This window comes from Halictus rubicundus, chromosome 3, assembly GCF_050948215.1.
Source record: "Halictus rubicundus isolate RS-2024b chromosome 3, iyHalRubi1_principal, whole genome shotgun sequence".
In the NCBI taxonomy this organism is placed as follows: domain Eukaryota; kingdom Metazoa; phylum Arthropoda; class Insecta; order Hymenoptera; family Halictidae; genus Halictus; species Halictus rubicundus.
This window is the reverse complement of record NC_135151.1, coordinates 17996094-18023995: the sequence shown is the minus strand read 5'-3', so window position 1 is coordinate 18023995 and position 27902 is coordinate 17996094. Positions and strand designations below refer to the sequence as shown.

General features: G+C 46.6%; 2 protein-coding genes across 5 annotated transcripts in view; one reads left to right on the top strand and one right to left on the bottom strand.

Annotated features, from left to right (window-relative positions):
* Positions 1-91: 91 nt before the first annotated feature.
* Positions 92-8129, top strand: LOC143352220 (uncharacterized). The gene is made up of 3 exons (XM_076784549.1): positions 92-198; positions 1940-3713; positions 4206-8129. Exons 1-3 carry the CDS (start codon positions 92-94, stop codon positions 4434-4436), a joined length of 2112 nt encoding a protein of 703 aa, XP_076640664.1. The 3' UTR covers positions 4437-8129.
* Positions 6843-27902, bottom strand: part of Crtc (CREB-regulated transcription coactivator) — a 115320-nt gene continuing 94260 nt past the window's right edge. For 3 of the 4 annotated variants that reach the window (XM_076785894.1, XM_076785891.1, XM_076785892.1), the window contains 7 exons: positions 25472-25627; positions 23858-23962; positions 21370-21531; positions 20096-20158; positions 18648-18722; positions 15981-16146; positions 6843-14225 (listed from right to left, as the gene is read on the bottom strand). In XM_076785894.1, coding sequence (XP_076642009.1) covers positions 14017-14225; positions 15981-16146; positions 18648-18722; positions 20096-20158; positions 21370-21531; positions 23858-23962; positions 25472-25627 — 936 coding nt within the window. In that variant the 3' untranslated portion in view covers positions 6843-14016. The remainder of the gene's footprint in view (positions 14226-15980; positions 16147-18647; positions 18723-20095; positions 20159-21369; positions 21532-23857; positions 23963-25471; positions 25628-27902) is intronic. The other variant, XM_076785893.1, reaches the window with a different exon arrangement.

Here is a 27902-nt window from a genome sequence, read left to right as displayed (position 1 = left end):
CTCCCCTGAAAAATCACAAAAATATGAGAGTAAATCCGCAAGATCATTCACAGGAAATCAATCTGCGCCGCGATGTCCCGCTAGCGAAACCATGAACGACCGATTCCCGTGCAAACGCGCTTACGTTCTCGTCCTCACGGTGCTGCTACACTCTTTCCTGTCCTGCTGCACCTTCGAAATCTTCGACAACGCCTTCAGGTACTCCTTCCCTTTTGCCTAAAGTTACCAACTACCCTTTGCCAACGCGATCCCGTTGCTACACGCGCCAGAATTTAAAAGACAGGGTGACGCCACGTTCGACGTGGAGTTTAATACAATTTCAGGTTACTTTTTCGTCTTGCGAAATTGCTGTCGCAGCAAACAGAAATCCATTTAACTTCGCTTCGCTCGAAAATCTTCTAGGGAACCACAGTCAACGGAAGCAAAATATTTACGGTTTCTCAAAATCGAGGCATGACACAATTCCTCAAAATTCCACTCCTCGACGACTGTGACTGGATCCAGGTTGACCCAGAGCATTAAAACTGTCTCTGAATCACTCGAATTCTCGCGATCCTGAATTACAACCTAAATTAAAGTGGGAGGAAATTTAGGGGGTGGTTCTCCGTGACGACATAAAACGAAAATGAGGAATACAAAAGTTTCGATTTCGATTTCAATTTTTAGTTATTAACCCTTTGCACTCGTAGCTACTTTAACTCCAAAATAAAACATTTCTGCCGACCTAGAATATTTCCCTTCTATATATTCTTTTTAAATGTTGTTCATACAACAATGGTGCAATTTGCTCGTACAATACTGAAATGTTTAGTAATTTATTAAATGCAAACCAATTTAATAATGTAAAAAATATTCTGAATAATGATACAGCAATTTTCAGTGGCGCCTTACAGTCGCCAGTTACCAATTAAAAATCCGCCTAAAATGCGGCAACCCTTCCAACAGAGCTGTACGTTGCGTGCGTCACAGAGGCGCGGGACAGTTACGTGAACAAATATATATCTATTTGTGAATACTTGCACATGGGAGGATATCATTCAATGTGGACACAATGGATATATGCAAACCATTTTATAAAATTATTTATGCGAGCCGGATTGTAATGTGAAAAGGCAATTATTCTTTCTACTCGATAATTCCATAGTTCGGATACGGATTTTATCGAGTAGGCGGGTTCAATGTCGTCCAACGTTTAATTTGCGAATCCTTAAAATATTTTCACCTCGCTGGGGCCCCAAAAGAACCAAGGTAAGCGTATATTTGTCAGTTGACACGTGACTGTCGCGCGCCTCTATAACGTACACAACGGACACCTCTGTTGGTCGGGTTGCCGCATTTTAGGCGGACTTTTAACTATCAATAACTAAAAAACGGAGCCGTAATCGCAAATTTGTTATGCATCATTTCTGTCGTATATTGTCACGAAGAACAAGCCCTTAAATTTTCTGCCCCTGTAGACGAACACCCCGTACATCGGCGACCATTTCATGATTTCTGAAAGTTTGTGCTCCATTGTTGGGGATTTTTTAACAGATTTCCCGTAAACCAACAAATCATCCCCAGTAACGTAATCAATACTTTCTTAATCTAATATTTAAACAAAATTCTAAATAAATCCGTGGAGGGTTCCAAGCACTCTCGATTGCACAATTGGTTGACAATTAACATTGTACATTGAAATAAAAACCGCAACCAAAGGAGATAGTATTGGGGAAAACGGTTCTTCATAACAGCCATTCGGAATAAAGTCTCTTCACAATCCTTTCAAGTCCCGAAATCAAGCAACACTTCTCGAGCCCTGTCCAAAACACAACAACAATTATTCAACAACATTACGCAGCCGTCACACACAACTTTCTCACAAAAAATCTCACGACAGCGTTCGACTCTCCTACTTACCGATATCGATCCACGATCCACGGATTTCTCTTGTTTCCAGTGCCTCTGACGTCAGGAACGACTTCGGGGAGGATCGACGCATCAGCCCGGGCTCTTCGATCGAGCAGCTCTTCCTGGGTCCGAAGGAGAGGAGAAACCCCATAAGCGAGCCTAAGCAGCTACCCGAAGACTCTGGCAAGGCTTCTCGTAGATCAGTGGGAGGGGAGAAGCTCGTCCGAGCGAAACGCGAGAGCCCATCGAAGAAGAGCGACCAGAAGAACCTGAAGGAGGGAGCGAAGGCTGCGGAGAAGCGTTCGGTAGCCAGCAAAGCCAGCAGAGCTAGCAGAGCCAGCAAATCCTCTTTGCGGGCGGACCGACCCTCTCGGGAGTCCTCGAAGCAGGCTAACAAGGTCTCGGACTACGAAGCTGGTTTGGAGGACAGGTCCGACTACGACGAGTTCGAGGACGAGGCTGTTAGAGGATCGGACTATAAGAGCAACGAGCTCAAGCTGACCGAGGACAGGTTCATCGACCAGGACGAGAGGTCGATGCTGTACGATGATTTCGAGACGAAGGACGTGGTGAAGAGAGGCGTCGCTGAAGACTACGAGGAGCTGGAAGAGGAAGCCGACGACGCGGAGGATAGTCTGGAGGAAGGAGGCTCGTTGGAAGAGGATCCTGGCAGGAGGAGAGTTCACAGCGACGCTAGAGTGAAGAGGGAGCACGCCTCGAAGAAGAGAGAGATTTCTGCACCGTCGAACGACCCGACCAAGAACTCGGAATCAGCCTTGAAGTCCGGGAAGGACAGCGGTTTGGTTGAGGATCAGGCTGGCAAGAAGGAGTCTCAGGTGGCCGAGGAGCAACCGGGTAAAGCAGAGAAGGAGGATAAAGTCAACGAGGACCAGAGCAAGTTGGATCCGGCGAGCAACGAGCAGACGGATCAGTCGAAGAGGAATATTATTACCGACCCTCAGATCGACGCGTTCAAGGTTGCTCCGGAGGCTGACCCCAAGCAATCTTCGTTGACCAACGATCAGGTGCAAATTGGGGGTCCAGTGAGCACGGACGAGGGGAAAGTGAAAGAGGAAGCGGGCCTGTCGAGCGACAGGAAGTCGATAGACGAGCCACCGGATCTAAACGGAGCTGCGAAGCTGGAGGACACGAAGGTGGACGTTTTGACCTCGGGCGCTGCTAAAATCGAGACTGCGGCCAGCAACGCCGAAGCAGGGGCCTCCGAGGACGCCAACAAGCCGGAGAATTTGAATCCTGACGTGCAAACGGAGTTGCAGTCGGACAAGGACTACGAGAAGCGGGTGGAGGAGCAGATCCAGAGGAAGATCGACTCGATCAAGGAGGAGATCAAGCGCGAGATCGCGGAGAGCGAGAAGCTGAAGGAGATCGAGAGCAACAACGCCAAGTTCGACGAGCTTCTCGATCAGGAAGAGGACGAGGAGGAGCAGCTGGCTGCCGAGACAGCGGCTGCGGAGAAGAGAGAGAATCCTGCGAAGAGGTCAGCCTCGAATCTGGACAAGACCCAGAAGACTGGCAGCGGTGACAAGCGACTGGTGAAGCGAAAGAAGAGGCAGAACGAGGGTAACCAGGAGAATGTGAAGAGCTCGAACGATCTGACCTCGAAGGTGGAGAAGAAGTCGGCGCAGAGCGTCGGGAAACGATCGGTTGCTCCGAGCCAGCTGGTTCAAGCCCTGAAACCGTTGCCCTTGAAGAAACGCGATGTCATGCGAAACGCGTACCTTGTGAGGAGGGATCGAGGGAAGAAGAGGAGGAGGAGAAGATCGAGGGACTCGGAGCTGGGGAACTTGCGGGAAGACCCCAAGGTAGAGGACTGAAATCACTATTTAGCATGTAAGTCCAGTGGAAGGACTCTAGACGCGTAGAGGGTGATGTGTAGGCAGCGGATTTTATGCATTAATCACGGGAACGAGTAGGAAAGAGTGCTAATTGTTTTCAACTTATCGAACATGTTAACAAGTTGACTGCCTTGTCACCCATATGTGGGAATTATTTTTAAAATGAATTTTTACGTTAATGTATTCATTGTACCGATCAGGGTCTGTAAAAGCAAGAAAGTTGGACTCAATATCATACATTGAATTCTTTTCAATCTTTATTTCTTTAAATAACACTTTGATTTTATGGAATTTTTGAGGTTTCTACTTCGGCAGCCAAAGCGTTAAGAAAGCTAACAAATTTTTATTTCGCTCCGGTTTGTTACAGTTCGGATAAACGATTTTCATGTTGCATAAAGATTCGCTGTCTAGTGATGTGAAAACGAGTAAGGCAGGAAGGCTTCTTTTGTTCGCCAACAGTCCCAGTCGCCAGACCTGGCCCAGGACGAAAGGACACTGGCCGAGCTGGCTGCTCCTGCGGACAGGAAGTCGGGTTCCGTGGCTTCGTTGACGGGGAACGCCGAAGAGCTTGGTCCGCTCGCCAGCGAATACGGCGAGGCTTTCGGAGGCCTTCAGGGTGAGCCTGGCATCGCTCTGGCTCGGTTCAAGAGGATCAAACGAGTCCTGGGTCCCCAAGCCTCGAAGAGCTAGCTGAAAACCGTGGCCGAGATGATCGAAGTAACTTGAAACTCCGAGGATCCAGCAGGGAATCTTGAATCTAAAAGCGATTTGGTGGGGAACCTACCTTGACCAGTTTGAAGAAACTTCCTGGCAGAATGTCTTCGTTTACGTGGAAGTCTGCAACGTTGCAATTGTTGAGCTTAGGAGGATCGAACGAGTTCTGCGACTTTAAACTTCGAGGATCTAGAAACCTTCGGCGCTCTCGCGAGGAACTATGCAGAAGCGTTTGGTAAATTTGTGAAAATATCTTGGTTGAAGAAATTTCGAGACCTGCAAACGATCTAGCGAAGTGGGATTCTTGATCCAGCTGGTTTTGCTCGGTCGGTAGGTACTCGATTCGTCCTTGACGCTTCCCGAAGCTCTAGAGAGGACTGCCCCGGAGCTCTAGAGTCGTTCCAATGAAGAAAACGCGCGTAGCACCGCGCGCTAGTTTAATTAACAATTTAAGCGAGTAGCAAGCATGTCGTGGAAGAGTATCGATCCCCGCGGTTCGTGAAGCGACCAATCGACGATCTACTACGTATCTTCTGCATACTGCTCGACCCTCACGGACCCGGAATCGTTGCAACTGCAGTTTCGTAGTGCGCGGTTAATTTCTGCGATTGTAAAATAGTACAAAGAAATAAAATGACAGCTCGGGCGTTGGAACTCGACGACTCTTTCCGTGGAGTTATTGTCTTTGATGCACTAGAGACTAAGGGAGGAAAGAGAAAAAGTATGTGTGTCGTGTGTGAGTGTGTGAGAGAGAGAGAGAGAGAGAGAGAGAGAGAGAGAAATAGAGATAGATAGATAGAGAGAGAAAGTGATAGGTGCCCAGGCAAATACACAGAGACGCATTCGTAGACGTTCAAGATTTAATAACAAAGATACGATTAAACACGAAGAAGACACATAGATCGTTAACCCTCTTTTTTGTGCGCTTACATTATCAGGGGGGTGGGGTTGGAGGGGGGTGAGATTGACGTTGGTTCTCGGCACGAGCGAGCCCCGCCCTCCCCTGCTGTTGTTCTTGTTATTATTATTATTTTTCTTGTTTGTTTTGTTTTGTCTGTCTGTTTGTATTATCATCATCATCACCATCATCATCATCATCATCATCATCCAACTCTCCTCGATCGCCGTTCTACTTTACAACAATATGAAACAATTATTTACACATCGACGGGCGGTAGGGCCACGGTGTCGTGCGAGAAATGCCGAAGGTGACGGTTCAATGTATTGTTTTCCTATGCTTTCTCCGAGTTTTCCCTCCTCCGGCAGAGTTTCCGGCCGGGATCGAGGCCCCGCTACAAAAAAGGATAACGATCGCGACGCCTCGATCCCGTCTCCGAGCTCCTCGGATCGTTCGATCGGTCGCGGTTGGATCCTCGCGTACTCTCCTCTCGTTTACCCTCGCTGTTTATGCTTTCCCAGAGTTTGCACTGAATAACCCTTCGGATCGATCGATCGATCGTTGACACCTTGATCGCACCCTTGTTACAGTGAATTCTCGATATATGTCGACAACACGGGTCTTGTATCGTCCAGGAGACATTACCCGAGCCGTGTTATGTTTTCACTCCTCGGCGTCCGGGGCCTCTCGAGCTTCGCGGTAGTGGGGATAATTCCGCGACGTTTATCATCGAGCCCTTGGCGACATATATAGAGAAATCACGGTATTCGTTCGGGCCCGTAAACTGACTTTCCAGGCGACAGATGGAGTGTACCAAGTTTGTTTTTAACTTGCAAAACTGAAGAGGACAGATCAGGTAATTAATAGACTGCGGATCTTCCGGCGCTTATGGCATGCGTGACATTTTTTAATAGAAGGACGAAACGTCTCTCGAAACTTTTTCCTTGATTTTTATAAAATGGTTTACGAGAGTCTGCGTAAAGATCCACAATCCAGCAATTGGCGTTACAAATGTTGACTTCTCGGTGTTTGTTAAATCGTGTCAACCGATACGACCGGTCGATTCTCGATCGATAGGATCCTCGAATTGGCGATCCAGAGGAAATATACGCGAAGAGATCCAGCCATCGTGGCAGCACGAGTACCGACGAAGCTCCTTCGTCGCGTCTCTGATTTCTAGACTGCGAATTTTTGCATTTGATGGCACCTCGATTACAGATCGATCCCGTTCGTATGGATCAAACAGATTCGTGTCTGTACTCGCACGAAGATCCGCAGTCTACGAAGTTGGTGCTCGATTATGCGTGAATTTGGTCGTTGATTGGGCAGATAATGAAGGCTCGTCGCCGAGAACGTGGAAACGTTGAACCGTTTTCGAAAGGACGATCGAGAAAGCCGATCTAGACGAGACGGGACGAGCGGATCTCGATCGGATCGTTCTTCCGGTGCAGTGGACACTCACGACGGACGCTCTGCTCTGATCACTTTCTTTCTTTTTTTTGTCGTTTCTTGTTTAGTGTATGTCGATAGAGACTTTCCTTTTATTTAAAAAAATCGATGTCTGAGAAATGGTGTTCACAATAATATGGTACAACAACGTAACGGCATTACAGACTTATTAATATTTATACGGTCTCTCTTTATGTATATATATATACATACATATCGTACACGTGTATATATATATATGTATATATATAAATATATATTTATATATACGTGTGTTGCGTGGAGTGTGTACTCTTGTGTGTTATGTGTGTTCCTCTCGTGTGTATGTACGGGTAATATTTATAATAATAATAATAATAATAATAATAATAATGATAATAATGATAATAATAATAATAATAATATAAGATAATTTCTTTTTACCACAATAACATGGCTATATACAAATATTACAAGGCTCCCTTCGTTCTTCCCCAAAAACTGTCGCGTGTTCGATGCAAGTATCGAGCGGAGTTCGGACGAGCAGCGCTCCCACGGTTTTTTGTCGTTCATCCTAATCGAGTACGACGATTGATTCGACTGCTTCGACCCTCGCGCACTGTTCCGATCGATTTCGACGCAGAAACGATCCGTTCGCTTCTCTTTCGCGGAAACGTTTCTCTCAGAAAAGTAGAAAAAATTTCATTCCTACGATTTTCGGTAATTTCAGATTTTCCACGGAGATCGGTCTCATTTGATCCCGTGCAGTCCGCCATACTACGCTTATTTGTAAGAGTAAAGAAGAAGGCAAATCTAACGCAACAATTTCCTGAATAGTGCGCAAGGATCCGGAAGCCACTCTCTTTCTCTCGACAAAGAAAGAGTGTGTGTACTTTTGTACGAAAAAGAGAGAAAGATAGAGGTAGAGACAGATAGAGAGAGAGAGAGAGAGAGAGAGAGAGAGAGAGAGAGAGAGTGAGAATGTCTTGAAAATGGCTCGCGACATTTCTACCATCTACTTGACGCTTACGCTCGCAGCATATTGTTTTCGGTGATGCTTTGGTCGTTGGGCAGTCCCTTCGCGATCGGGAACTCGGATCGGTAATAAATCTCAAGGATCCTCCAGAGCGAGATCGATCGCGAACGGGATCGATCCTCTCTACCATCGATTCCGTGACCTCGAAGGGACTCCGATCTACAGTTTCGCTCGTCTTCCGGTGCGATCGACCCGGACGCGACACCAACAAAGTCCTTTAGAATTGAGCTCGATCCGCATAGACGTACACTGCCGGTCAAACATTTCGAATCGCTCCGCGAAAATCGATGAAAAAACTCTGAACAAACTCTGCGAACGATTGGTCTGAACCTGGAAGGCCCGTACAAATTCATTTTGATTTCCAAGAACCATACCCTAAATTCACAGGACAAAACAAGAATAATTCTAGACCAGGGGAACAGGTTGCCCTATGGGGCACTGCCTCCTCTCCCCCCGGGGGGGGGGGGGCAATTATTCGTTAGAATCGTTAAAGTGCCTGGAGGGGCGTGGCCTCTTCCTGCGTACTGTCCGCACAAGAAGTCCCGCGGGACGGCACAAGGGCAAACAAGGGCCCCCGTTCGCTCCGCCCACACCCACCCCCCACCCTTAAAGCTCCCGTAGTTCAATGCTTAGAGTTTGACATCAAACGCTATATAGTATGTGCGACCGTTTCAGCCAATACAGCACCCAGAGGCGTGCCTCTTCTATCCTGACCAATCAGGCCCGCATTCCTTTCGCGGGACATCTTGCACGGCACGCACAGTACAGTGAATTCTCCTCATAAGTCAGTTGCGCGGTTCTGGCGACTGACTTGCAACGAGAATTCACTGTACAGTGTTCCGAGTGGGCGTGGCTACGCAGTGTTGCCAGACTAAGACTTCCGCGACACGCCATTCCCCGGTGGTGAGCATCCCCACGCTTCCGTTGTTGACCGGTCACATGCTATAATGTCATGTTGCTAACCCGGTAATGGCAAAGAGGGGGTCAAATTCCCCCCTCACTAACTAAACTGAGACTCGCTAACTACATTGAGACTAAAATGTCTCAATTCCCCCGGTCTGGCGACACTGTGGCTACCTGGCTCCCACGAAGAAGCCACGCCTACTCGGTGCAATCTACGCAAGAAAAGCCTTCTCTCAATTGTTGCCCCCGCGAGCAATCCAGATCGCTCCCGGGGCAAAGCGTTGGATGTACAGCAAATATTGCTATGTATTTCTAATATTTTAGTACCGGAAAATATTTTAGTTCGGGAAGGCTGTCCAGGAACCAGGAGTCGCAATTTCTAAAGCTATTAGGCTCGAGACAAAGAGCAGCAAATTGGCGGAGGATTCGAAAGTTCCGGCCAGCAGTGTCAGCTTCCGGTCGGTTCTACGTGCTCGTCGCTGTTATCCGATAAGACGGTCCGGTGTCAAGCGACGCCCGCTCGCTCGCTCGCGAGCTTAAGTACTACTACGGTTTAGAAAAAGAGAGACACGCCACGGAGATCGATCCTCTCGCTCTCCGAGGCGGGGAAATTGACGTGACCGGCTCTCTCGAGTGCTAGAGCGGCTTGCCGAATGACGGTGCGGTTTTCTTTTTCGAGATTTCGCCGATTTTCGATCGCGAGCGACACGCGGTAAAACGCATCGAGACAAGACGACCGGTGCGTGATCAGCACGAGATCAAAAATCGCATTCGGTGAAATGGCACGCGTCCGTTGCGAACCGACAGTTTTTCTACGGTCTTACAATCTAGAGGCGGCGAACATCTACGCGCTTTGGCACCGTCTCGCGTTCGACGAGACTTCCGCGGGCAGGGGAAACCAACGAATCGAAGGGAAGAGGGTGCGAACCCTCGCGAGCTCCTTCTACCCCTTGTACCATTCTCTATCCTATCCGTTCTGCTCCTCTCGCCGCGGATCGCTAACAACAATTAGACTCTTCTTCTGTACACCTTTAACGGTCTGGTCGCTCTGTCGTCGCTAGACTGCGGCTCTTTGTGCAACAGAACAATTTCAAGAGAGTCCAATGACAATTCATTTCGATGTTCAATTGTATTCAAATTCTTCTGATATATTTACTGTTTCCTGTTCGACTCGCTTTTGCCATAATTGCGTAACATCCGCAGTCTAGTCGTCGCCGAGTCAACCCTCAATGCTAACCACTCGCGTCCACGAGGGAACCGATCGTCTCGCGTTTCCAGGTCCACGCGAGAGAGCCTCAATTAACAGCTTAATTAAGCCTCCACCTCTGTACGACATCGTTCATAGATAGTTAGAATTCTTTTCTCGTCGAGTACGATGAAAATTCGAGTTCGTTACATACAGAATTTACAGACAAAACAGAATTCTATCTCGACTCGTCAGGTGTAGAAATAAGCTCCGCGGACAAGCGTAGATGACTGTAATAACGGTGATGTTCATCGATTTAGATTTTAGGTAGCAAAAGTGATGAAGTTCGTCGAAGCATTTCTCGAGAAAAACCGCGGAGATTTATTTGTACACCTGGTAAATGGAGCGAATGACACTCGGAACTCTACATCTTTTCTCGATTAACAAATAAACAACGCATCGATCTTTGATCCTCCGTGCAATTTTCAAGTCGCGCATTCGTCGCTCGCACTTTTCAAGTTTGATTTCTAACAGCTCCGTCACGGTCCCTCGAAGATCGCGTGACTTCCGCTCGTAACAACGTTTCAAGCAACTTCATCGTTTGTACAATTGATTCCGGCGCCACTCCCAATCATACTCAGGCGTGGACCGCGCGCGCGAGCTCCGTGGAAACAAGGCGAGGCATAAACTTTCTGACAAATTCTCAACAACAATCGCGTCGATTTGTAACTCTATAAAATTCATCTCGTCGAAACTCTATTTAAAAACTCTTGACGGCCGTGTCTCGGCCCGATCGAACGGTGGATCTTCGGCTCAATCCCGCAACCATGATCTCGCGGTAGAATGGAACAGCATCTACCGGAAGCCGGCCCAATTCTACCGCGGGCACGTGTACAGGGAATTTCGAAACCGTGTGCCGATTACGTCAGTGGCAAATTCATCCAAGCAGGCAGACAGAGACACGGAGTCTCGGATCAAAAAGGCACAAATGTCTTGAACAAAAGAACGCTACAGATTCTCTCGACAGAGTTTTTCTAAAAACACGCTATTGGTGTATTGATCACCAATAAATGATCTTTTTAAAATCTTTCCATAGCCTAGGATGCTTAGGTTTGTCTGTGCAGACCGATCGTCTACGAATAAAAGAACGTTTAACGCGAATTAAAAGACTAAATTGAATTAGAAGATTTAATATGTACAATTAACGCTTTGCGGTCGTATTAAGTTTCTACATAGGTGTTGTGCTAGTCAGAATTAATTTTCGTTGAACGAACAGTGATACAAAAGAAAAACAAAATTTATTAATGCTTTTTTAACCTTTAGATATATGTAACACGAGAATATGTTTTAATTTTATGTAAAAATTATATTTTATAGTTCTCCATCGTTTAATCTTCTTTATATGGATTCTTTACATATGTTTATGGGGGTAATGTAAGATCAGCATTATTCTTTGCTCATGGGGGCTGAGAGTAGACATACGACCGCAAAGGGTTAATGTTGGATAATCGTGTAATTTAATTATCCAGGGATTTTACCTAAGATACTGGGGTTTTCCCTAAGATACAGTTTTCGAAACTCCCTGTACGTTCTCCGACCGATCCTCCGGCGACCGGCTCTAAAACATCACAGCAACGATAACTACGCGTTAAAGACTCGTTTCTTTCCCTGGTCAAACGTAACAAATGCTCGGAATAAAATTCTACCGGTATAAAACGCTCGAATAAATCGGATAATTCTCTCGGATGGTCGCAGGTCAGCACCTCGAAACGCGTGTGCTTGCGTGTAGCCCTTTCTCCAGCGTTGCGTGTTGTTCGCGGACGAGCTCGTGAACGGCGCTCGGAAAAAGTCGGTTTACCACTACGTACATACATACGTACACACTGTATACAGATATTAAGCGTCATATCTCCATGATTTTCTGTTTCTCCTTTATACATTATATAATTTTTTAATCGAATTACTTCTAACGTGTTTGCCGCGCGGCCGCAGGGTTAATTATTTCGACGTTTCTCGTACAAAGTACAGCGTATTACTTTCAAAAAACAATTGACGACCGTCGAGGGCGCAACCCCCTTCGCGTTCTCTTTAGCTTCGTTCGCGCACCGTCTCACCGTTTGATCGACGGTCGACGCCGCGAACGAGGGAAACTGAATCGATCTATAATGATTTACCGCGACGTACAATGTCCGGTGCGATGGCGATCTATCTCTCTAATCGCGAAACAATATCTTCGACGTCCCTCGCCTCTTTAAACAAATATTAAAAAAACCTCAGAGAGATCTTTACTCTTGTTTGAATCATTCTGCGTTTACTAGATCACGTGGTACGTCGATCATTAATTTGTATATTGGATCCACACGTTCGCTACCGGCATTTGTTTCGCTGTTTATCTTCAATGTTGAAATGCTCGATTAAATGCAACGCACCTCGTTCATGAAATATTAAAACAATTTGGTAGAAGAAAGTCAGGGATCGTCGGTATATTCTGATGAGCGCTACGACTTGAAACGACAAAGTGTCTAAAGTTAATTTGACTGTCTTTAAGTACAGATTGTGGACGTCACGTATCTGTGACGATGGCAGCGAACGTGTCGATCATTTTAAAAATCCTTTGGAATCGACGAGGACCCGCGTGGTAGATATTCAAGCTGCAGCTTCGAAGAGGATCGCCATGGCAAGCATTGCACGCAGCTGAGTTTCTCGAGGGAGTTCTGATCCCAGGCGAATTTTCCGAAAAATCGGGCTCCCCTCGTCGAGAAGAATTTCGAAACACTGCTCAGGGCGTTCAAAAAGTCCGGAGGAAATTTTCTCAGACGTATCGGTGGTGCGATCTCCATTTTGCTTGCTTGTCTAATTAGCGTGAACGTTCGGCCGCTTCCTGTATCGATTGTATCGACTTGCAGGCTTGGTCGACTTGATTTCCAGTCCGGGAGCTTTTCGGAAGCTCTGAGCATAGTTCGCAGAAGGATAAACGAAATCGCTCGACGAAGGGAAGGGGAAAGTAGCTTCGAGTGGGTTCGCCTAACGTTTTCGGCAGGGTGTCGTCGAAAGGTGTCTCCCTCCTCTCTCGTGTCGGTGTCCGAACTTGTCCCTCGTGCTCTACGGTCCTTCTCGACACCTTGGGGACGGCGTTGTCAACTCGAGCGGTAACGTTGAGCCCCCAGATAAGGAAAGTCGTGAACGAGACTCGACGAATCGGCGACGGCAAGCGTGACCGGTATTTTCCTCGTCGCCTGTGAATCTACCGAAATTGATCGACCACAATGATCCACCGTCCCCAAAGCGTCAACCGTCAGCTCCATCGCGGAGAGCGCAACGACCGAGCCCGCGTCTACCGTTGTACGCTTTCTCGCAATCGTTTTTTTACTCTTGTTTCTCTCGTTACTCGCTAAAACGTTAATTTCTGTTTTTTTTTTTTGCTTTTTCACCTAAACAGTAGATCGTTTGTTTTACCTTACTAGGATCGTATATGACAAAAGCATGTATAAATCAGTAGACATTTTGTTTTGTGCTTCTTAGAGATCATACATGATACAATGTACAAAGTAGTATAAAATAAAAAAAGGGTTAATAAAGATTTGTATTACTTAATCCTCAATTAACGGTTTATCACGAACGGGAGACCGGCGCGTGCGCCCGTCGGTCGTCGATCGTTGATCGCCGGCCGGACGTTTCTCAACGGGAACCGGTTTCCGGTTTTGTCCCGTGTCGCTTAGGGGAACGATAACGTGTTATCTGAAACTCTCTCTCTCTCTCTCTCTCTCTCTCTCCCTCTCTCCCCCCTCTCTCTCTCTCTCCGGAGTTTCCATCGATCGTTCTAATCGGCGAACGATCGGCCGAGATTCACCTGGTCCGAATTGCTTCTGAGAGACATTTTGTTTTTTCTGTTTTCGTTTCGAAGAACCGGTTCCCGTTCGAGAACAGTCTTCGGCGGTGACTTCCGGCGACCGGTCGGGCCAGCGGGTCGCGACCCGTTTGTCACAAAAGTGTCCCAAGAAATGGATTCGCGCGACACCCAGGACAGATCAGAATTTGTATTCCCTACGTAATATAGTCAGCGCGTAATTCGCAAATGAGTAAAGTGTTTCTTATTTTTCTCGCCTTAAAGTCGGTCTAGCCTAAAGTGGGCCTCGGCGTTGGGATCGGATATGACCATGTTCGGGTCGGTGAGCATTTGTAGACCATCGACGTCGATGGGGTCGAGGCCCTGCCTGAGAGCGTCGTCCGATGGGAAGAGATCCGGGTCGAACTCGCCCATCATCGCTGTGCCGAGGTTCTTCACGAACTCGGGATCGTCGGCGGCCGAAAAATCTGCAACAATTCGTAAATTCCTCACTGAAAAATGTTCTCGTCGATTCGCCGGAGATACCTCGCCGGTGACAATGGGGATACGATTTTGTTCTGCGAAGATAAGCATCCTTCAATCTTTTCGGATCTCCCTGAGAGCTTTATCTTCAGCTTTCTCCATTTCTCTTTCAAATTATTAAGAACTCTTTCGGAAGGCCACCATCGAATACCAACACATTAAACTTTAGGTTCCTCGAGCTCCTTTTCAATTCCTGGAGCTGTCGATCAATTCTTTAAGCCCCATTGAGCCCCATTGAGCCCTCTTCGAGTTCCTCGAGCACCCTCTTTGAAATCCTCGAGCCCCTCCCTTGTGTTCATCGAACTCCTATTGAGTTCCACGAGCCTCCTCCGTGTGTTCCTCGAGCTCCCATTGAGTTCTCTGAGGCCTCTCTAAGTTCCTCGAGCCCCCTTTGAATTCCTACAGTTCTCGTTGAATTCTTTAAGCTCCCGTCGAGATCTGTGAGCTCTTTTTGAGATCCACGAACCATTCTTTGTGTTCCTCGAGCTCCTATTGACTTCTTTGAGCCATCTTTGAGTTCCACGAACCCCTCTTTGTGTTCCTCGAGCTCCTATTGACTTCTTTGAGCCATCTTTGAGTTCTCGGAGCCCTCTTTGAGTTCCGCGAGCCCATTCTTTGTGTTCATCGAGCTCCCATTGAGTTCTTTGAGCTGTTTTTGAGTTCCACGAGCCTCCACTTTATGTTCCTCGAGCTCCCATTGAGTTCTTTGAGCTGTTTTTGAGTTCCACGAGCCTCCACTTTATGTTCCTCGAGCTCCCATTGAGTTCTCTGAGCCCTCTTTGAGTTCCTCGAGCTCCCATTGAGTTCTCTGAGCCCTCTTTGAGTTCCCGAGCTCCCATTGAGTTCTCTGAGCCCTCTTTGAGTTCCGCGAGCCCATTCTTTGTGTTCATCGAGCTCCCATTGAGTTCTTTGAGCTGTTTTTGAGTTCCACGAGCCTCCACTTTATGTTCCTCGAGCTCCCATTGAGTTCTTTGAGCTGTTTTTGAGTTCCACGAGCCTCCACTTTATGTTCCTCGAGCTCCCATTGAGTTCTCTGAGCCCTCTTTGAGTTCCTCGAGCTCCCATTGAGTTCTCTGAGCCCTCTTTGAGTTCCGCGAGCCCATTCTTTGTGTTCATCGAGCTCCCATTGAGTTCTTTGAGCTGTTTTTGAGTTCCACGAGCCTCCACTTTATGTTCCTCGAGCTCCCATTGAGTTCTCTGAGCCCTCTTTGAGTTCCTCGAGCTCCCATTGAGTTCTCTGAGCCCTCTTTGAGTTCCTCGAGCTCCCATTGAGTTCTCTGAGCCCTCTTTGACTTCCTCGAGCTCCCATTGAGTTCTCTGAGCCCTCTTTGAGTTCCTCGAGCTCCCATTGAGTTCTCTGAGCCCTCTTTGACTTCCTCGAGCTCCCATTGAGTTCTCTGAGCCCTCTTTGAGTTCCTCGAGCTCCCATTGAGTTCTCTGAGCCCTCTTTGAGTTCCTCGAGCCCCATCGTTGCGTTCATCGAGCTCCCATTAAGTGCGTTAAGCTCTTTTTGAGTTCCACGAGCCTCCTCTTTCAGTTTCTCGAGTTCCCATAGAGTTCTTCGAGTTCTGTTTGACTTCGTCGAGCCAGATATTGGATCTTCGTGTCTGCAGGGTTCGTGCTATTTTCGCAGAACAAAATCGCTTCCCCGAAATAACACCTGTTGGCAGAACGCGATCGAGAATTTGACGGGGACCCACCGGTGAGGATGATCGTCGGTGTGTTCGGTGTTTGCGGCGTGAGCTGCTGCGTGGTGGTTGTGTTGGTGGAGTTGGTCGTCGTGGGCTGATATGCCATTTGCGGGCTCGTGCTGAAATAACCGGCGTCTCCGCTGCCCAACTCACCTCCGACATTTATCACGTCGTTCTGCAAAGGAAATTCGGACAGACCAGATCAGAGCAAGGATCTTATGCATGTGTGTTCGTACCGCGTTAATATTCGATTAACCCCCCACAGTGGAAACTGGATATAGAGAGACGCTTAATCAGTCGGCTAGAATTAATCGTTCCTCTTTTAAGCTCGAGTCGGTTGGTCCACGAGCAACCACGTATCTCGGCGCAGAGGAAATTCCACGTCGCGTTTCACAGCGAGTAAAAGGTCCGACACTCTTCATCAAATATTCTCCCGCGACCCGTGTAACTCGTACGGTTGCTCGCGATTTTAGCAAATTGATAGAACCAACGAAAAATGTTGGAACGAAATGTCGCCTCTCCGAATTTTTCCGAATGTTCCACATAAAATTATTCCCGCGACGAACCGAGTGGCTCGGTCTTTCCACGATTAAAACGAACCGTTCGGATCCTGGCACACAGATCGACAAACGTATTTTGAAACTCGATCGAACTCGATCACGACAAGCCGCGGCTAAATATAATCGAACACGAACGTCGAGCGAACTCCTCGTTCCCCCGGTTAACGGGTCAAGTTCCACGGAAATCCGACGGGGTCCGAACACCGAGATAACCGGATCAAGATCGGCGCGGATCCGATCGCTAAATCCGCCAGCAAGTTCGCCACCGTGGAAACTACTCGACCGAAGATCCGTTTTTGCCGAAAGGGCCGCCGGGATTCGGCAAATCCCGCGAACCCGATGTACAAACACCGTGCACACCGAATCGATCCGCGCTCTCCGAGAGCCACGAGAGCCACGAGAGCCGATATCGACCGACGTCGAATCTGTTGGCGAAAACGCGAGAAGCCAACGTTCCGCAGGCCCGCAATTTTCAACAATTTTCGAACGATTAAGAAAATCGTAGAAAATCCTCGGTTCGTTGACCCTTCGCGGCCCGACGTGTTTTTTCAAGAAACGCGCTGAGCGAAATAAAAATTGAAATGTTAAGATTTGTGAATTTATCACGCTCGATACATTAACCTCTTAACGCACAGTTTTTTGTTTTAAACCGGCGAAAAAAAATCAATTTTTGATATACTGCGCTTTTGTTCCATGGAAAAAGGCTATATTTAATTCTGGAATAAATAAGTGTTACAGCTTACAATCCCATGTAAATGATAAACATCAATAAAACGATTTTCTTTTCTTTGCTTTCGCATTGTTATTTTCAATTCTCGATTATATTCGAGTGTGAAAAATTATAGCAGCATAAAATACAACGAATTATCTCGAGTGTGCACAGTTTCGCCTGTTTAGCGCGCTCGAATTAACTCGAGCGTACAAGTTAAGGGGTTAAGTATTCATTTATAAAAATCTAAACAAATAATTCTGGAAACCAATTCCTGGAACACGTGGCACTCGGATGTGTTGATAGTTGCAGTATTTTAAAAATAACGTGGAGAGGATTGCAATTGTGTGGAAGTCGCCGCATTGTTTTTCTTCGACGATCTCCTTTATTAATAATCGCGGCAGGCTAAAAGTAATGCAAAGAAGATTGAAGCTCTGCGTGAGCCTCTGCCTCATTCTACTTTTAAGATCTTCGCAAGCTATAAATGCGATAACGGAGACGGCTGCAGCTCGCGTGGGAGTCGAGCCAAGACCGTCGACATTTTGTACAGCGATTCTTCCGATCGCCGCTCGATATTTCCGAAAAAAATCCGACAAACGGACCCCGTCCGATGAAAAAATTTGCATTTTATTTCGCTTTAGAGATTCCGATACGCCCTTGCAGCGAAACCGACATTTAAGCCGGTGCAATCTCTACGACCGCAATCTCGATCCTTCGAGCGAAAGATGAAAGAATCCGATCCGATGAAAAATTCCAATTTCGTTCCTTCTTAACACTGGGTTCACGGGACCGGTCCAAATTACGGGTTCTAGAATTTTTCATTTACGATTATCGAGATTGCAAAGATGCAGCGGAATTATTCGACAAATTTATTTCTTTGGAAAATTAAAATTGTTGCAATTGCAAGAAGCAGTAACCATGTAGACCTCCATTTTCTTCTTTGACTATCTCAACAAGTCGGAAACGCATCCCCCTTTAAATATCTCCAAAACTAGTACGCGGATAAAAAAAGTATCCTACGAACATTGCTGGTCTTTTTACATACAATAAGATCCCATAATAAAAAATGTAGGTTTCCATTTGTAAAAACAAAGTTGGCCATCAAATGATCTCGAAAACGCCACCCAAATGAAAAACTGATACTGCCCCCCTCTTTCCTCCTCAAAATCCTTGGAGAACGTGATTTACACTTTTTTTTTCATACTTTTCGAGATATTCGGTTGGAAAGTTTTCAAATGAACACCCTGTATACCGAGAACTCACTGTATTAACATTCTCCGATTCTTTTAGTGTTTCTACTGTCTAAAATTGCCGCAAGTCAAGCAAAGTAATGCAAAATGGTCACTTTCAGCGGTCCGCAGACCCAGTGTTAAGGATCCAGAGCTATCGATCTAAGGATCTACTCACCTGCGTGTAGGTCGTGGTGTGGTTCGGCGATCCGATGTACGATGTGATCGTGTTGGTCGGCACGGGGTTGTCCATCTGAAGTTAGAAAAGAAAAGAAAAACGAGAAGATAAAACCGAGCGAATCCAAGGGGGGCGTCGACGGGCCGCCATTTCGATGGACCAAGGGTCGAGGGTGGATCTATGGGGTCGTGGGTGGATCGAGGGGGTCGAATCAAATTGCGGAAGCCGGGAAAGAACCGCGAACAGGGGGCTGCGCGCTTAATTGCACCGCGGCGATTACCTCTTGCGGTTTTCATTCTGTTCGTTCCTCGTTTGATTCGCGGGGGCGTACGGAGGTTGTACTGGGGGGGGGGTGGACCGAAAGGGAGGCGGCCCGTAGAAGGTGGCGCCAGGGGGTGGAAGAAAACAAGGGAAGCGGAGAAACAAAAGGCGAATCGAACCGTGAGCGCTTTTATCCGCAGGAGGATCGGTTTTCGGGCTTCTCCGCGTTGCCTGTTACCGCTTCCCTATTCCTCGGCCGGTTCCTCGTCGTGCCGGCTTTCTCGTCGCCGAGAAGGAACGATCTTTCTGCTCTCTAGTCTCGCCTGGGCCGCTGCTTCGAGTCGCAATACACGCCGATCACCGTCGTCTCGAATGCCAGCGTCGAAACGATACGCGTTTCGCGCTGGTCGCTTCTATCCTCGATATACGATCACTGGTCCAACGAGGTTCCCGAGGTTCCATCTTTGCGAAAGCATCTTTCATTCGGCCCTCTCGATTCTTATTAATTTCGTCAAAGCACTTCCTCGAAGAAGTCTTGAAAATATCCGCGGGGATCGATAGATCTTCCGGAGGTTCGTGTTCGTACGCGCGAACGTCAGCAAGAAACCGGCCATCGAAAGTTGGACAAAGGGGTGCGCGCTCGTTGAACAAGTGTTCCCGCAAAGATTATTCAAGGATGCGCAGGCATGATCCTCGCGCGTTATCGACGGCTTGAGCGGCGTTCACCGTGGATGCTGCATCTCGATAAAAGCGAGCGGAATCTCGCGGGCCCGTAACCCGAGAGCGTGTTCTTATCGGCCGTTTCTCGCGGATCACCCGTAAACCGAGGTCGTTTCGCAAATTTCATCACCGAGCAGGACGCGAACGAGCGTCTGAACGGCGCGGACGGTTTTCAGTCGACGGATTCCGCGTCGAAAAATAACGACGGACAAAGAGAGATAAAGACAGAGAGAGAGAGAGAGAGAGAGAGAAAGAGACTAAAAGAGAGAAAGAGAGAGAGAGGGAGATAGTGACGTACATAAATAAACCAAAAGAGAAACGAAATCGGAAGAGAACTCATAGAGGGGGGTAGGGGTGGAAGCTCGCATAGATAAATTTGGCGGGGGTGGTTTTGGTGGTGGTGGGGTGGTTATATAGAAAAAGAGCGAATGCTTTGATATAGAGTTTGCACAAGGGCGTTATTTCACCTCTATCTGCGTGGTCCAGGTGCAACCAAGTTCCATGAGCTGCTGCGCGAATTTCGGCCAATCCTGACGGATGCGAGCAACAGATAAACATCAAGGCTTAACATTTCAGTGTTACGCAGATCGAGACATTAGGAGGATGAGAGAGCGCCGGGGTGACAGTCGGTCGTGTGTGCGTGTGTGCGTGCGTGGACGAGTTACGAGAGGGGGCTCTATCGCTTTTTCTTCAGGACGAAAGAGAAAACTCGCGGGGAGAGACTGCGGTGGCGTCTCCGACCCCGCGAATAATCGTACGGAGAAGCGGAGAACCAGCGCGCGTCGACCAGCGGAATTCGAGATCTCGAACGACGACGAGCGAACTCGCTGCGCGCCGCAATTAGGCGAACGGTCGCGGCCCGAGATCGTTCTTGCGCGAATATCCTCGAACAACGTAGGACAAGCACGAATCGATCGCAGATCAACGATATAGAACTTCTTTCCTGTCGCAAACATACGCCCTGTAAGTCCTTTCGAAGCTGATTATTTTCTACGAGAAAAGGAACATTTATGCTAATCGTAATTAGTGACATAATTGATAACTAAAAAGAAATGGAATTTGCTACATATGCTACCGCCGTCACTTCCACGCGATCCGATAGTTTACACGAAACTGGTCAAATTAATTTTACGCATTACATGAAACTATAGGACACAGTATAATATTCTGGGGGGGGGGGCATTCTTTGCTAAATTGTTGTAATATTTCGCGGGGGAGGTACGTTGAATAAAATATTTCAACGATGGTGATGAGCATCGAAACACGTGATGGTAGGGAACGTGTTAGTCGACAGCATCGTGATCGTCGAAAGAAACCAAGAAGGATGTTGATGGTATGCTATCGAGTTTGAAGAAACGGTGGTCGTTGACAAGCTGACTCTCTCGCAATCTCGGGTTGGCCACTTAGCGAGGCAAGACGAGACGAGTCGTCGTCGTCATCGTTGTCGTCGTCGTCGTCGTCGTCGTCTAGACGCGAAACGAGACGTGGGCGTGGGCCGCAGAAATGGCGGAAGGGACGTCGATCGAACGATCTCGGGATCCGGACGAGCGTCGGAATCGTTCGGAAGGAGACCTTTTCATTGAGAAACGCGGAGCGGAACACGTCGCCGGCTATGATTGAGCCGTGAGGACCGAACCGCGTCGCTGGATCGTTGCCAAACTTGCGATGCTAGAGCCACCAGCGAGCTAGCGATACAGCGTGCTCGCGAGCGATACCGGAAACTTAGGCGTGTTCTACTAACCATCGTGAACTGCTCGAAGTCCTGCTGAAGAGCGGCCGCCTGCGCCTGGTTCAGGAAGTAGCTGTTCTGATCGAGGCCGTCCGAAGTTAGGTTCGGTGGACCCGGGTGTCCCGTCGGACTAGGCGGCGCCGATGGGTTGTTGCTGTAACTCAACGGGCTTCCCTGTAATCCCCCACAAAACACTCTGTTAACCCTTTAAGCGACTCGTTTCGTCTCGATGCTACATCATTATTCCCAACCATCGTTCGTTCCTCGATCGAGGAACGATTTTACACAATTTTTGAGTAAGTACTGTTAAGAGCCAAGAGATAGATTCGCGATAAGGTAGAGTGACCACGTTACCGACAAAAATAGGCGAAAAATGGTTTCACGTGCCTCAACTTTTCGTCCTTATATAAGAATATTTTTCGCTGGGAAAGGGCTCGTTCGAAAGAGGAAGGTTCAATCTAACGCGCGCTGGTCACGAGCCGACGAGATTATGCGGATATTTGGTAATATAAGCGTTAGAAGTAGGCCAAAAATTGACGATGCGCATGCCGTGGAATCCCAAGCATTTTTACGCCATTGGATGAGTTTTCTGGATGAAATCGAGAGCAGCGCGCGCTGGAAAATATCTCCAGCTACAAATCGAGCTATACTTCGTCGCGATTCTTTGCGAAATAAAGACAAAAACTTGAAGCACGTTTCTGGCGTCAGAATTCATGATATCGATAATACAGAGAAAAAAATGTGACAAGTTTGGTCACAGACTTAGGACCCGTCGGATCAAGACTAAGAGTCAGTGACTAAAGGCTGTAAACGGAAATTATACAGCAGTTACCGACCTGCTGACTCTGCAAAGGTCACGTGACTACCCTTGACTCTTAACACTAAACCTAGCAAGCATTAACAGTATCTGGTAAATATTTCCTTATAAAAATGGCAACCCTATTGAGATTGTCCGTAATTTTCAGTATAACAAATGCTTGGGCAAGGAAATTGATTCCACTATTTTCCATAAATGAATGTTTACAGTTTCAATAATTGTAAAATATAAAACCGGTCATTTTGACCGTGGTAGGTTTAGTGTTACAGAGAAGACGCGATACTACCAAGTAGACTGCAAACACGAATACAATTCGACTCTTTTCATTTCGCAAGAAAAATATACCGCCTTTTAAACAAACAGAATTAGAGATTTTAGTTGTTTAAAAATCGTTTACTTTTCAGTATCGATTTTGGAAGCCCCGTTCATTGTCGAAGCTGTCTAATATTTTCCAGCAGTTACTGATCTGCTGACTCTGCAAAAGTCACGTGATTGTCACTAACAGTGATTTTTGACTGGGTTTAGAAATTCATTTTTATTATAAGATGCCCAGATAAACCGAATTTTATTGGAGTCTTTCGAATTCAAAAGGGTTAAGACAGCATCCCCTATAATACATTTAAAAATTTCTAGTTTTGGTTTCGTTAATTAAATTACTCTGATTTTGTAAGAATCTCTCTTCATATTTGGCACTTAAGGTGTTGATGTGAATTTCTTTCCCTCCACGCACACGGTCTCGCTTTCCATTCCAATTTTCAGTTACGTTTAAATACAAAAATACTTCTGTGCACTTCCGGAATTCCAATAAAATCTGTTAAGACAACGCGAGTATTTTTAATATCATACGAATTAGAAAATCTTCTTTTGTAAACTCATAGCGTTTCACGTGTTAAACAAAAGATCACCGTCTCGAGACGAGTATGCTCGACGCAAGCATCGAAAGGGTTGACACGCAACGACTCCCTTCTCGCGAAGAAACTTCCCTTCCGGGCTATTACCGGCAGCATCGATCTTCGCCAACTTCGAAACTTCGAATGGTCAAGCTTTAACGCCTCGTGTCGATAAGTCAATACTTCTGCCACGGTTGCAACGTTCCGAAGCACGAAGGTTTCTCGCGCACCTAAATGCACGCGCGCATGACGTTCGCTTGAATTTTCCTTTGGTGCGAAGTCCGGATTGGAGCGAAGCAGAAGATAGCTTTCGACCGTGTGCAGGAGGTTCGAAGGCTTCGCGTTTGAACCTTAAGGTTTGTCGCTTCAGAAGCGTGCTGTGATCTATAGAAATGTACACGTGGACGAAATTTATTTGATTTCATGCGGCGCGGAACGAAGAGAGAAATTCTTGGTCGATGGAATTCAATGATTCGCATTTTACAGGACCGCGACTGCATTTATTCATTGGCAGACTCGACGAGCTTCTATGCAGTTCGTTAGAATGAATGATGGCAATCTGCAATTTTTTAAGAGACAAATGAAACCATCTTCCGAAGGGAATTTAACAATGGAGATTCGAAAACTTGGTTATCCGTGCACGAGGGTGAACGATTATTTTGATCTTCGTTGGAAATGCGAAGCTTGCGGTTCAGGATGTGTATTCAGGAAGCATTTTGTAGAGTATTATTTAGTTCGATGTCTCAAGCAGATTTCAAGGGAAAATGCATACATTTTCCGGTCTAGTACTCACCTGAACGGTTAGACTAGGCGACGACTGCGGCGACGGCCTGTTCACTTGCTGCGAGGACCTGTACGAACCTAAGTTGTGCTGCTGTTGCTGCGTCTGCGACGATTTCTGCGGAAAATCGGATACATCAATTCTTCGAGCAACAATCTTTAACACGTTAAGCGCCAAATGTCATTCCCAGAGATTCTTACAAGATCAGAGTAATTTAATTAATGAACGCGAAACTAGGAATTTTCAATGTATTATAGGGGATGCTGTTTTAACCCTTTTGAGTTCTAAAGATCTTCACCCTTAACGGGCCAACACTTTTACTTACTTACTTTCACTTACACTTTTACTTGCTGGGTCCAATGCCGCGTATATGGCGGCAAAAATCAAATTTAAATCATCTTGTTATCCTATTACTCTGAATATTAATAAATTTTTCACGAAATTATAAATATTTTCCTTTCTATACTTGATATCAAAATGTTGAGTCCACAGTTTCTCGTCGTATGAATAGCTTTTCTGGACCGTTAAAGGTTAATAGAATTCGGTTTATCTGGATATGTCACAATAAAAACGAATGTCTAAACCTGGTCAAAAATAACTGTCGCTCATATGTGACTAATATGGCAGTTAACGTGTTAAAACTTGTTCTATAAAAAGTCAGAAATAAAAAGCGCACAGTAACGCGCAGGAAAAGATCGCCGGAGGACTGTACACAAATTCTGACGGACGTTGGAACCAATTTCCAAATTCCACGAACACGGGTCACTGTGCACCGAAAAATCCGAGAGGAACTTCTTGTTCGAGGAAAACCGAGCAAAGTGACAGGAAAAAGACAAACATGTTTCGGGTTTCCAAACACCAGTCCATGAAAATTGTTCGAAAGCTACAGTGACTCCCATTAATATTCGGACGCTTCTAAAAATCGTATAACTTTGTTAACATTGAACCATACCGACTTGGATTTTCTTAAGAAGTTAGCACAATTGGTTTGCTGCATAAAGAGAAAAGAAATTTTTACAAAAACTGCAATTGGTCGAAATTGCACAGAAAATACTGAAAGTTGTATTTTGCAACTTTTTTACGTGGACTCGCATTGAAAATTTAGAAAGTACGATTTTTAGGTCTGTATGAATTATACATGTTCTGAGAATTTCATCAAAACCGTTCAACGTTGCAATCAGCTACGGATGTTTCAAAATGATTTCACCCTTAAGTTTTCATCGTTAAACATTTGTAGCTCAGTGCAACGTTGACTGATTTAGATGAAATATTCGGAATATGTATAATTGATACAGATGTACAAAACGTACTTTTTAAATTCTTAATATAAGCCCGCATAAAAAAGTTGCACAATACAACTGTTAGTACTTTCTCTGCAATTTCGACCAATTGTAATTTTAGTCAAACATTTTCTCCACATTACGCAGCGAACCAATTGTTCTAACTTCTCAAAAAAAAAATCAAGCAGTATACTCCAACATTGGCAAAGTTGTGCGATTTTCAAGAGCGTCCGAATATTAGTTGGCTCGATCGAATTCAGGTCGGTATTTTCAGCCGTTCGTTTTCAGAAGTTGGGCTCACGGGGGACGATGAAGGAAGCACGAAAGAGTGTGGTGTCATACTAACTGGACTTTGCGGTGGCACAGGACTGTGCGGTTGCTGATAAATGTAGTGGCCAGCCGGACTGTGGGACGTCGCCGTCGGCGGCGGCTGCACCGGTTGTTGCGAATAGCTCTGAGGATCTTGTTGCGAAGTACTTGTGCTGTTTTCCAGCGCCACACCCTGTTTCACAGCCATCGCTATTAACGATCGGTCGCCGGTACGTTTGCTGCCGGTGGTAACCGGCCTTTCTTTTCTTTTCTTTTCATTTATCTATCTCGTTTCTTTTCGTTCGGTCGTCGTCGTTGCCTGTGTATTTTTTTTTTCGCCTTTCTCTCGCTATATTCTTTTCTTTTCGTTTGTGTTCGCGCGTAGCCCCAGCCTGAATGGGATACGCTGGCCGCAGAGCAACGAGCCCGCGCGAATCGATCTCTCTACGCCGATTCGAGAACATTCAAAGTCACGGAAGCGGTTTACCACGGTCGAGAAGGCGAGCCTCGCGGATCTACGTCGGAAACCGGATCACCGGAACCGGAAGAGAGACCTTCGGGAGGAAGATAGTGGACCCTGCGACTCTCGATCGAGTCCTCGGACTGCCTGCTGGGACCGCCATTTTCCTCTCGGGGAAGGGGGCTCTACGATCTTCTTCGCGAGTCGATTTACAGTGAATTCTCGTTACGAGTCAGTTGCGCCGTTCTGGTGACTGACTCTTAGACGAAATCTGAGGTTGTCGCCGAGCGTCGCATTTCAAATACAGTGCATTCTCATTGCGAGCCAGTGCGAACGTTACAATTTGTAAATTGTAAATTGAAAGAATGCTGTCCATCAGGGGTTATTATCAAGAGTGTCATATGTTATATTCTCGAAATTTTCGGGAAACCGACCCGACCCGATTCGCACCGACCATCGGGTTCCCGATATTTCAGGTTCTCGCACACCCCTAGTTTCCAACGTGCCCTGTGTATTTCGAATGCGACGCTCGGCGAGAACCTCCGATTTCGTATAAAAGTCAGTAAAAAGAACGCCGGGACTGACTCGTAACGAGAATTCACTGTACACAGGGCACGCTGGAAACCTGAGAGTCATGTTCGTCTACAAGTCATGGAAGCCTATGACTACTAGGCGATAGTGACAAGAAGACGGCTCTCGAGCTTCGGCTCCTCGCCACGGCGGTATGGGTAGTTCCACTGACTCCAAATTGTAAGGTTGGCACTGACTCGTAACGAGAATTCACTGTAGTCGGGTTTGCGGAGGGGCAAAGTGTTTGTGACAGAGCTGTGTCGGATCTAGAATTTCATTCTTTCATTTTCTACGATCAAATGTTTCTCGGTGCGAACCAGATGATTTCACTTCAACGCGAAGATTAACACGGAGGATTCGAAGGGGTTTAACTTCCCGAAGTTTCCGCGGGTCAAATTACTCGGGGGATGACCTGATGCTCGCTTTGCTCCCCGGTTAGGCTCGCGAGAGGAACGGAGCGTTGCGTTCTTAAGCGAACAATTAACTTCCGGCCGCGGAGGGAGCGGCCTGCTGGAACTTCTTCCCCGCGAAATGCAAACAAGATCCAAAGATATCGGATTCATTTAGCGGGCGAACTTGCGATACGGAAGTTTCAGCCGGCCGCGGCATAATCTTCCTCCCGGGCAAAACGAGTTCGAAACTGGACGACAAAGATTTTCCATTTGCGCGAACTTCCGGTCGACGCGTCCTTCTTCCAACCTGGCGGAATCGTTCTTGTTGTATTAGCTGTACAAAAGGAAGGCTTGAATTCGCTCTATTCGAATTTGTAAAACGTGTAATTCATCGACAGCGCACGTCGCTGGCAAGACCGGTGTTGTTGACATATATCGAGAATTCACAGTAGTGGGACCTTACGGAGAGGAACAATTTCGAGTAATTGCATTTTTTGTAAACATTTGTTTCACTTTATGTAGCAAACCAATTGTGCTGACTTCTTTAAAGAAATCCAAGTCGCATGGTCTAATATCAACCTATTTGCATCACGAGGAAATATGAAAAGAAGGCCTTTATCACCAAACTTTTTTTTTTTTATTACATTTAAGTACAAAAATGACTACAAGTAAAAGAACTTCATATTTCAACATAAGGAAAAATCAGAATTACTACTTTCATCTTCAACAACACCCCCCTCTCCTATTTTTTAGCTAACGAATAGTGATAGTGACCAAGAAAATTGAGCGTGCATATGCGCTAATGATGCAAATGGGTTAACAAAGTCATACGATTTTTAAAAGCGTCCGAATATTAGTGGGAGTCGCTGTATACCGAGAATTCACTGTATTTAGGTTTCGCAGCAAAGTGGCCATCGAGTCGTTCTCTCGGGCTCTTCAACTTCCGAAAATTTCTTTTCAGCTAACAGAAGATAATCCGAAGGTTTGTCCGGTGGATAAGCCGCATGCGGGACAAGTCTCCAGCGGAAGATGGTTTGCTTTGTGTC

Coding starts and splice junctions, on each gene's coding strand:
- LOC143352220 (XM_076784549.1), top strand. CDS start 92: ATGAACGACCGATTCCCGTGCAAACGCGCTTACGTTCTCGTCCTCACG. Junction 199..1,939: donor ATCTTCGACAACGCCTTCAG/GTACTCCTTCCC, acceptor TCTTGTTTCCAG/TGCCTCTGACGTCAGGAACG. Junction 3,714..4,205: donor ACTTGCGGGAAGACCCCAAG/GTAGAGGACTGA, acceptor GTTCGCCAACAG/TCCCAGTCGCCAGACCTGGC.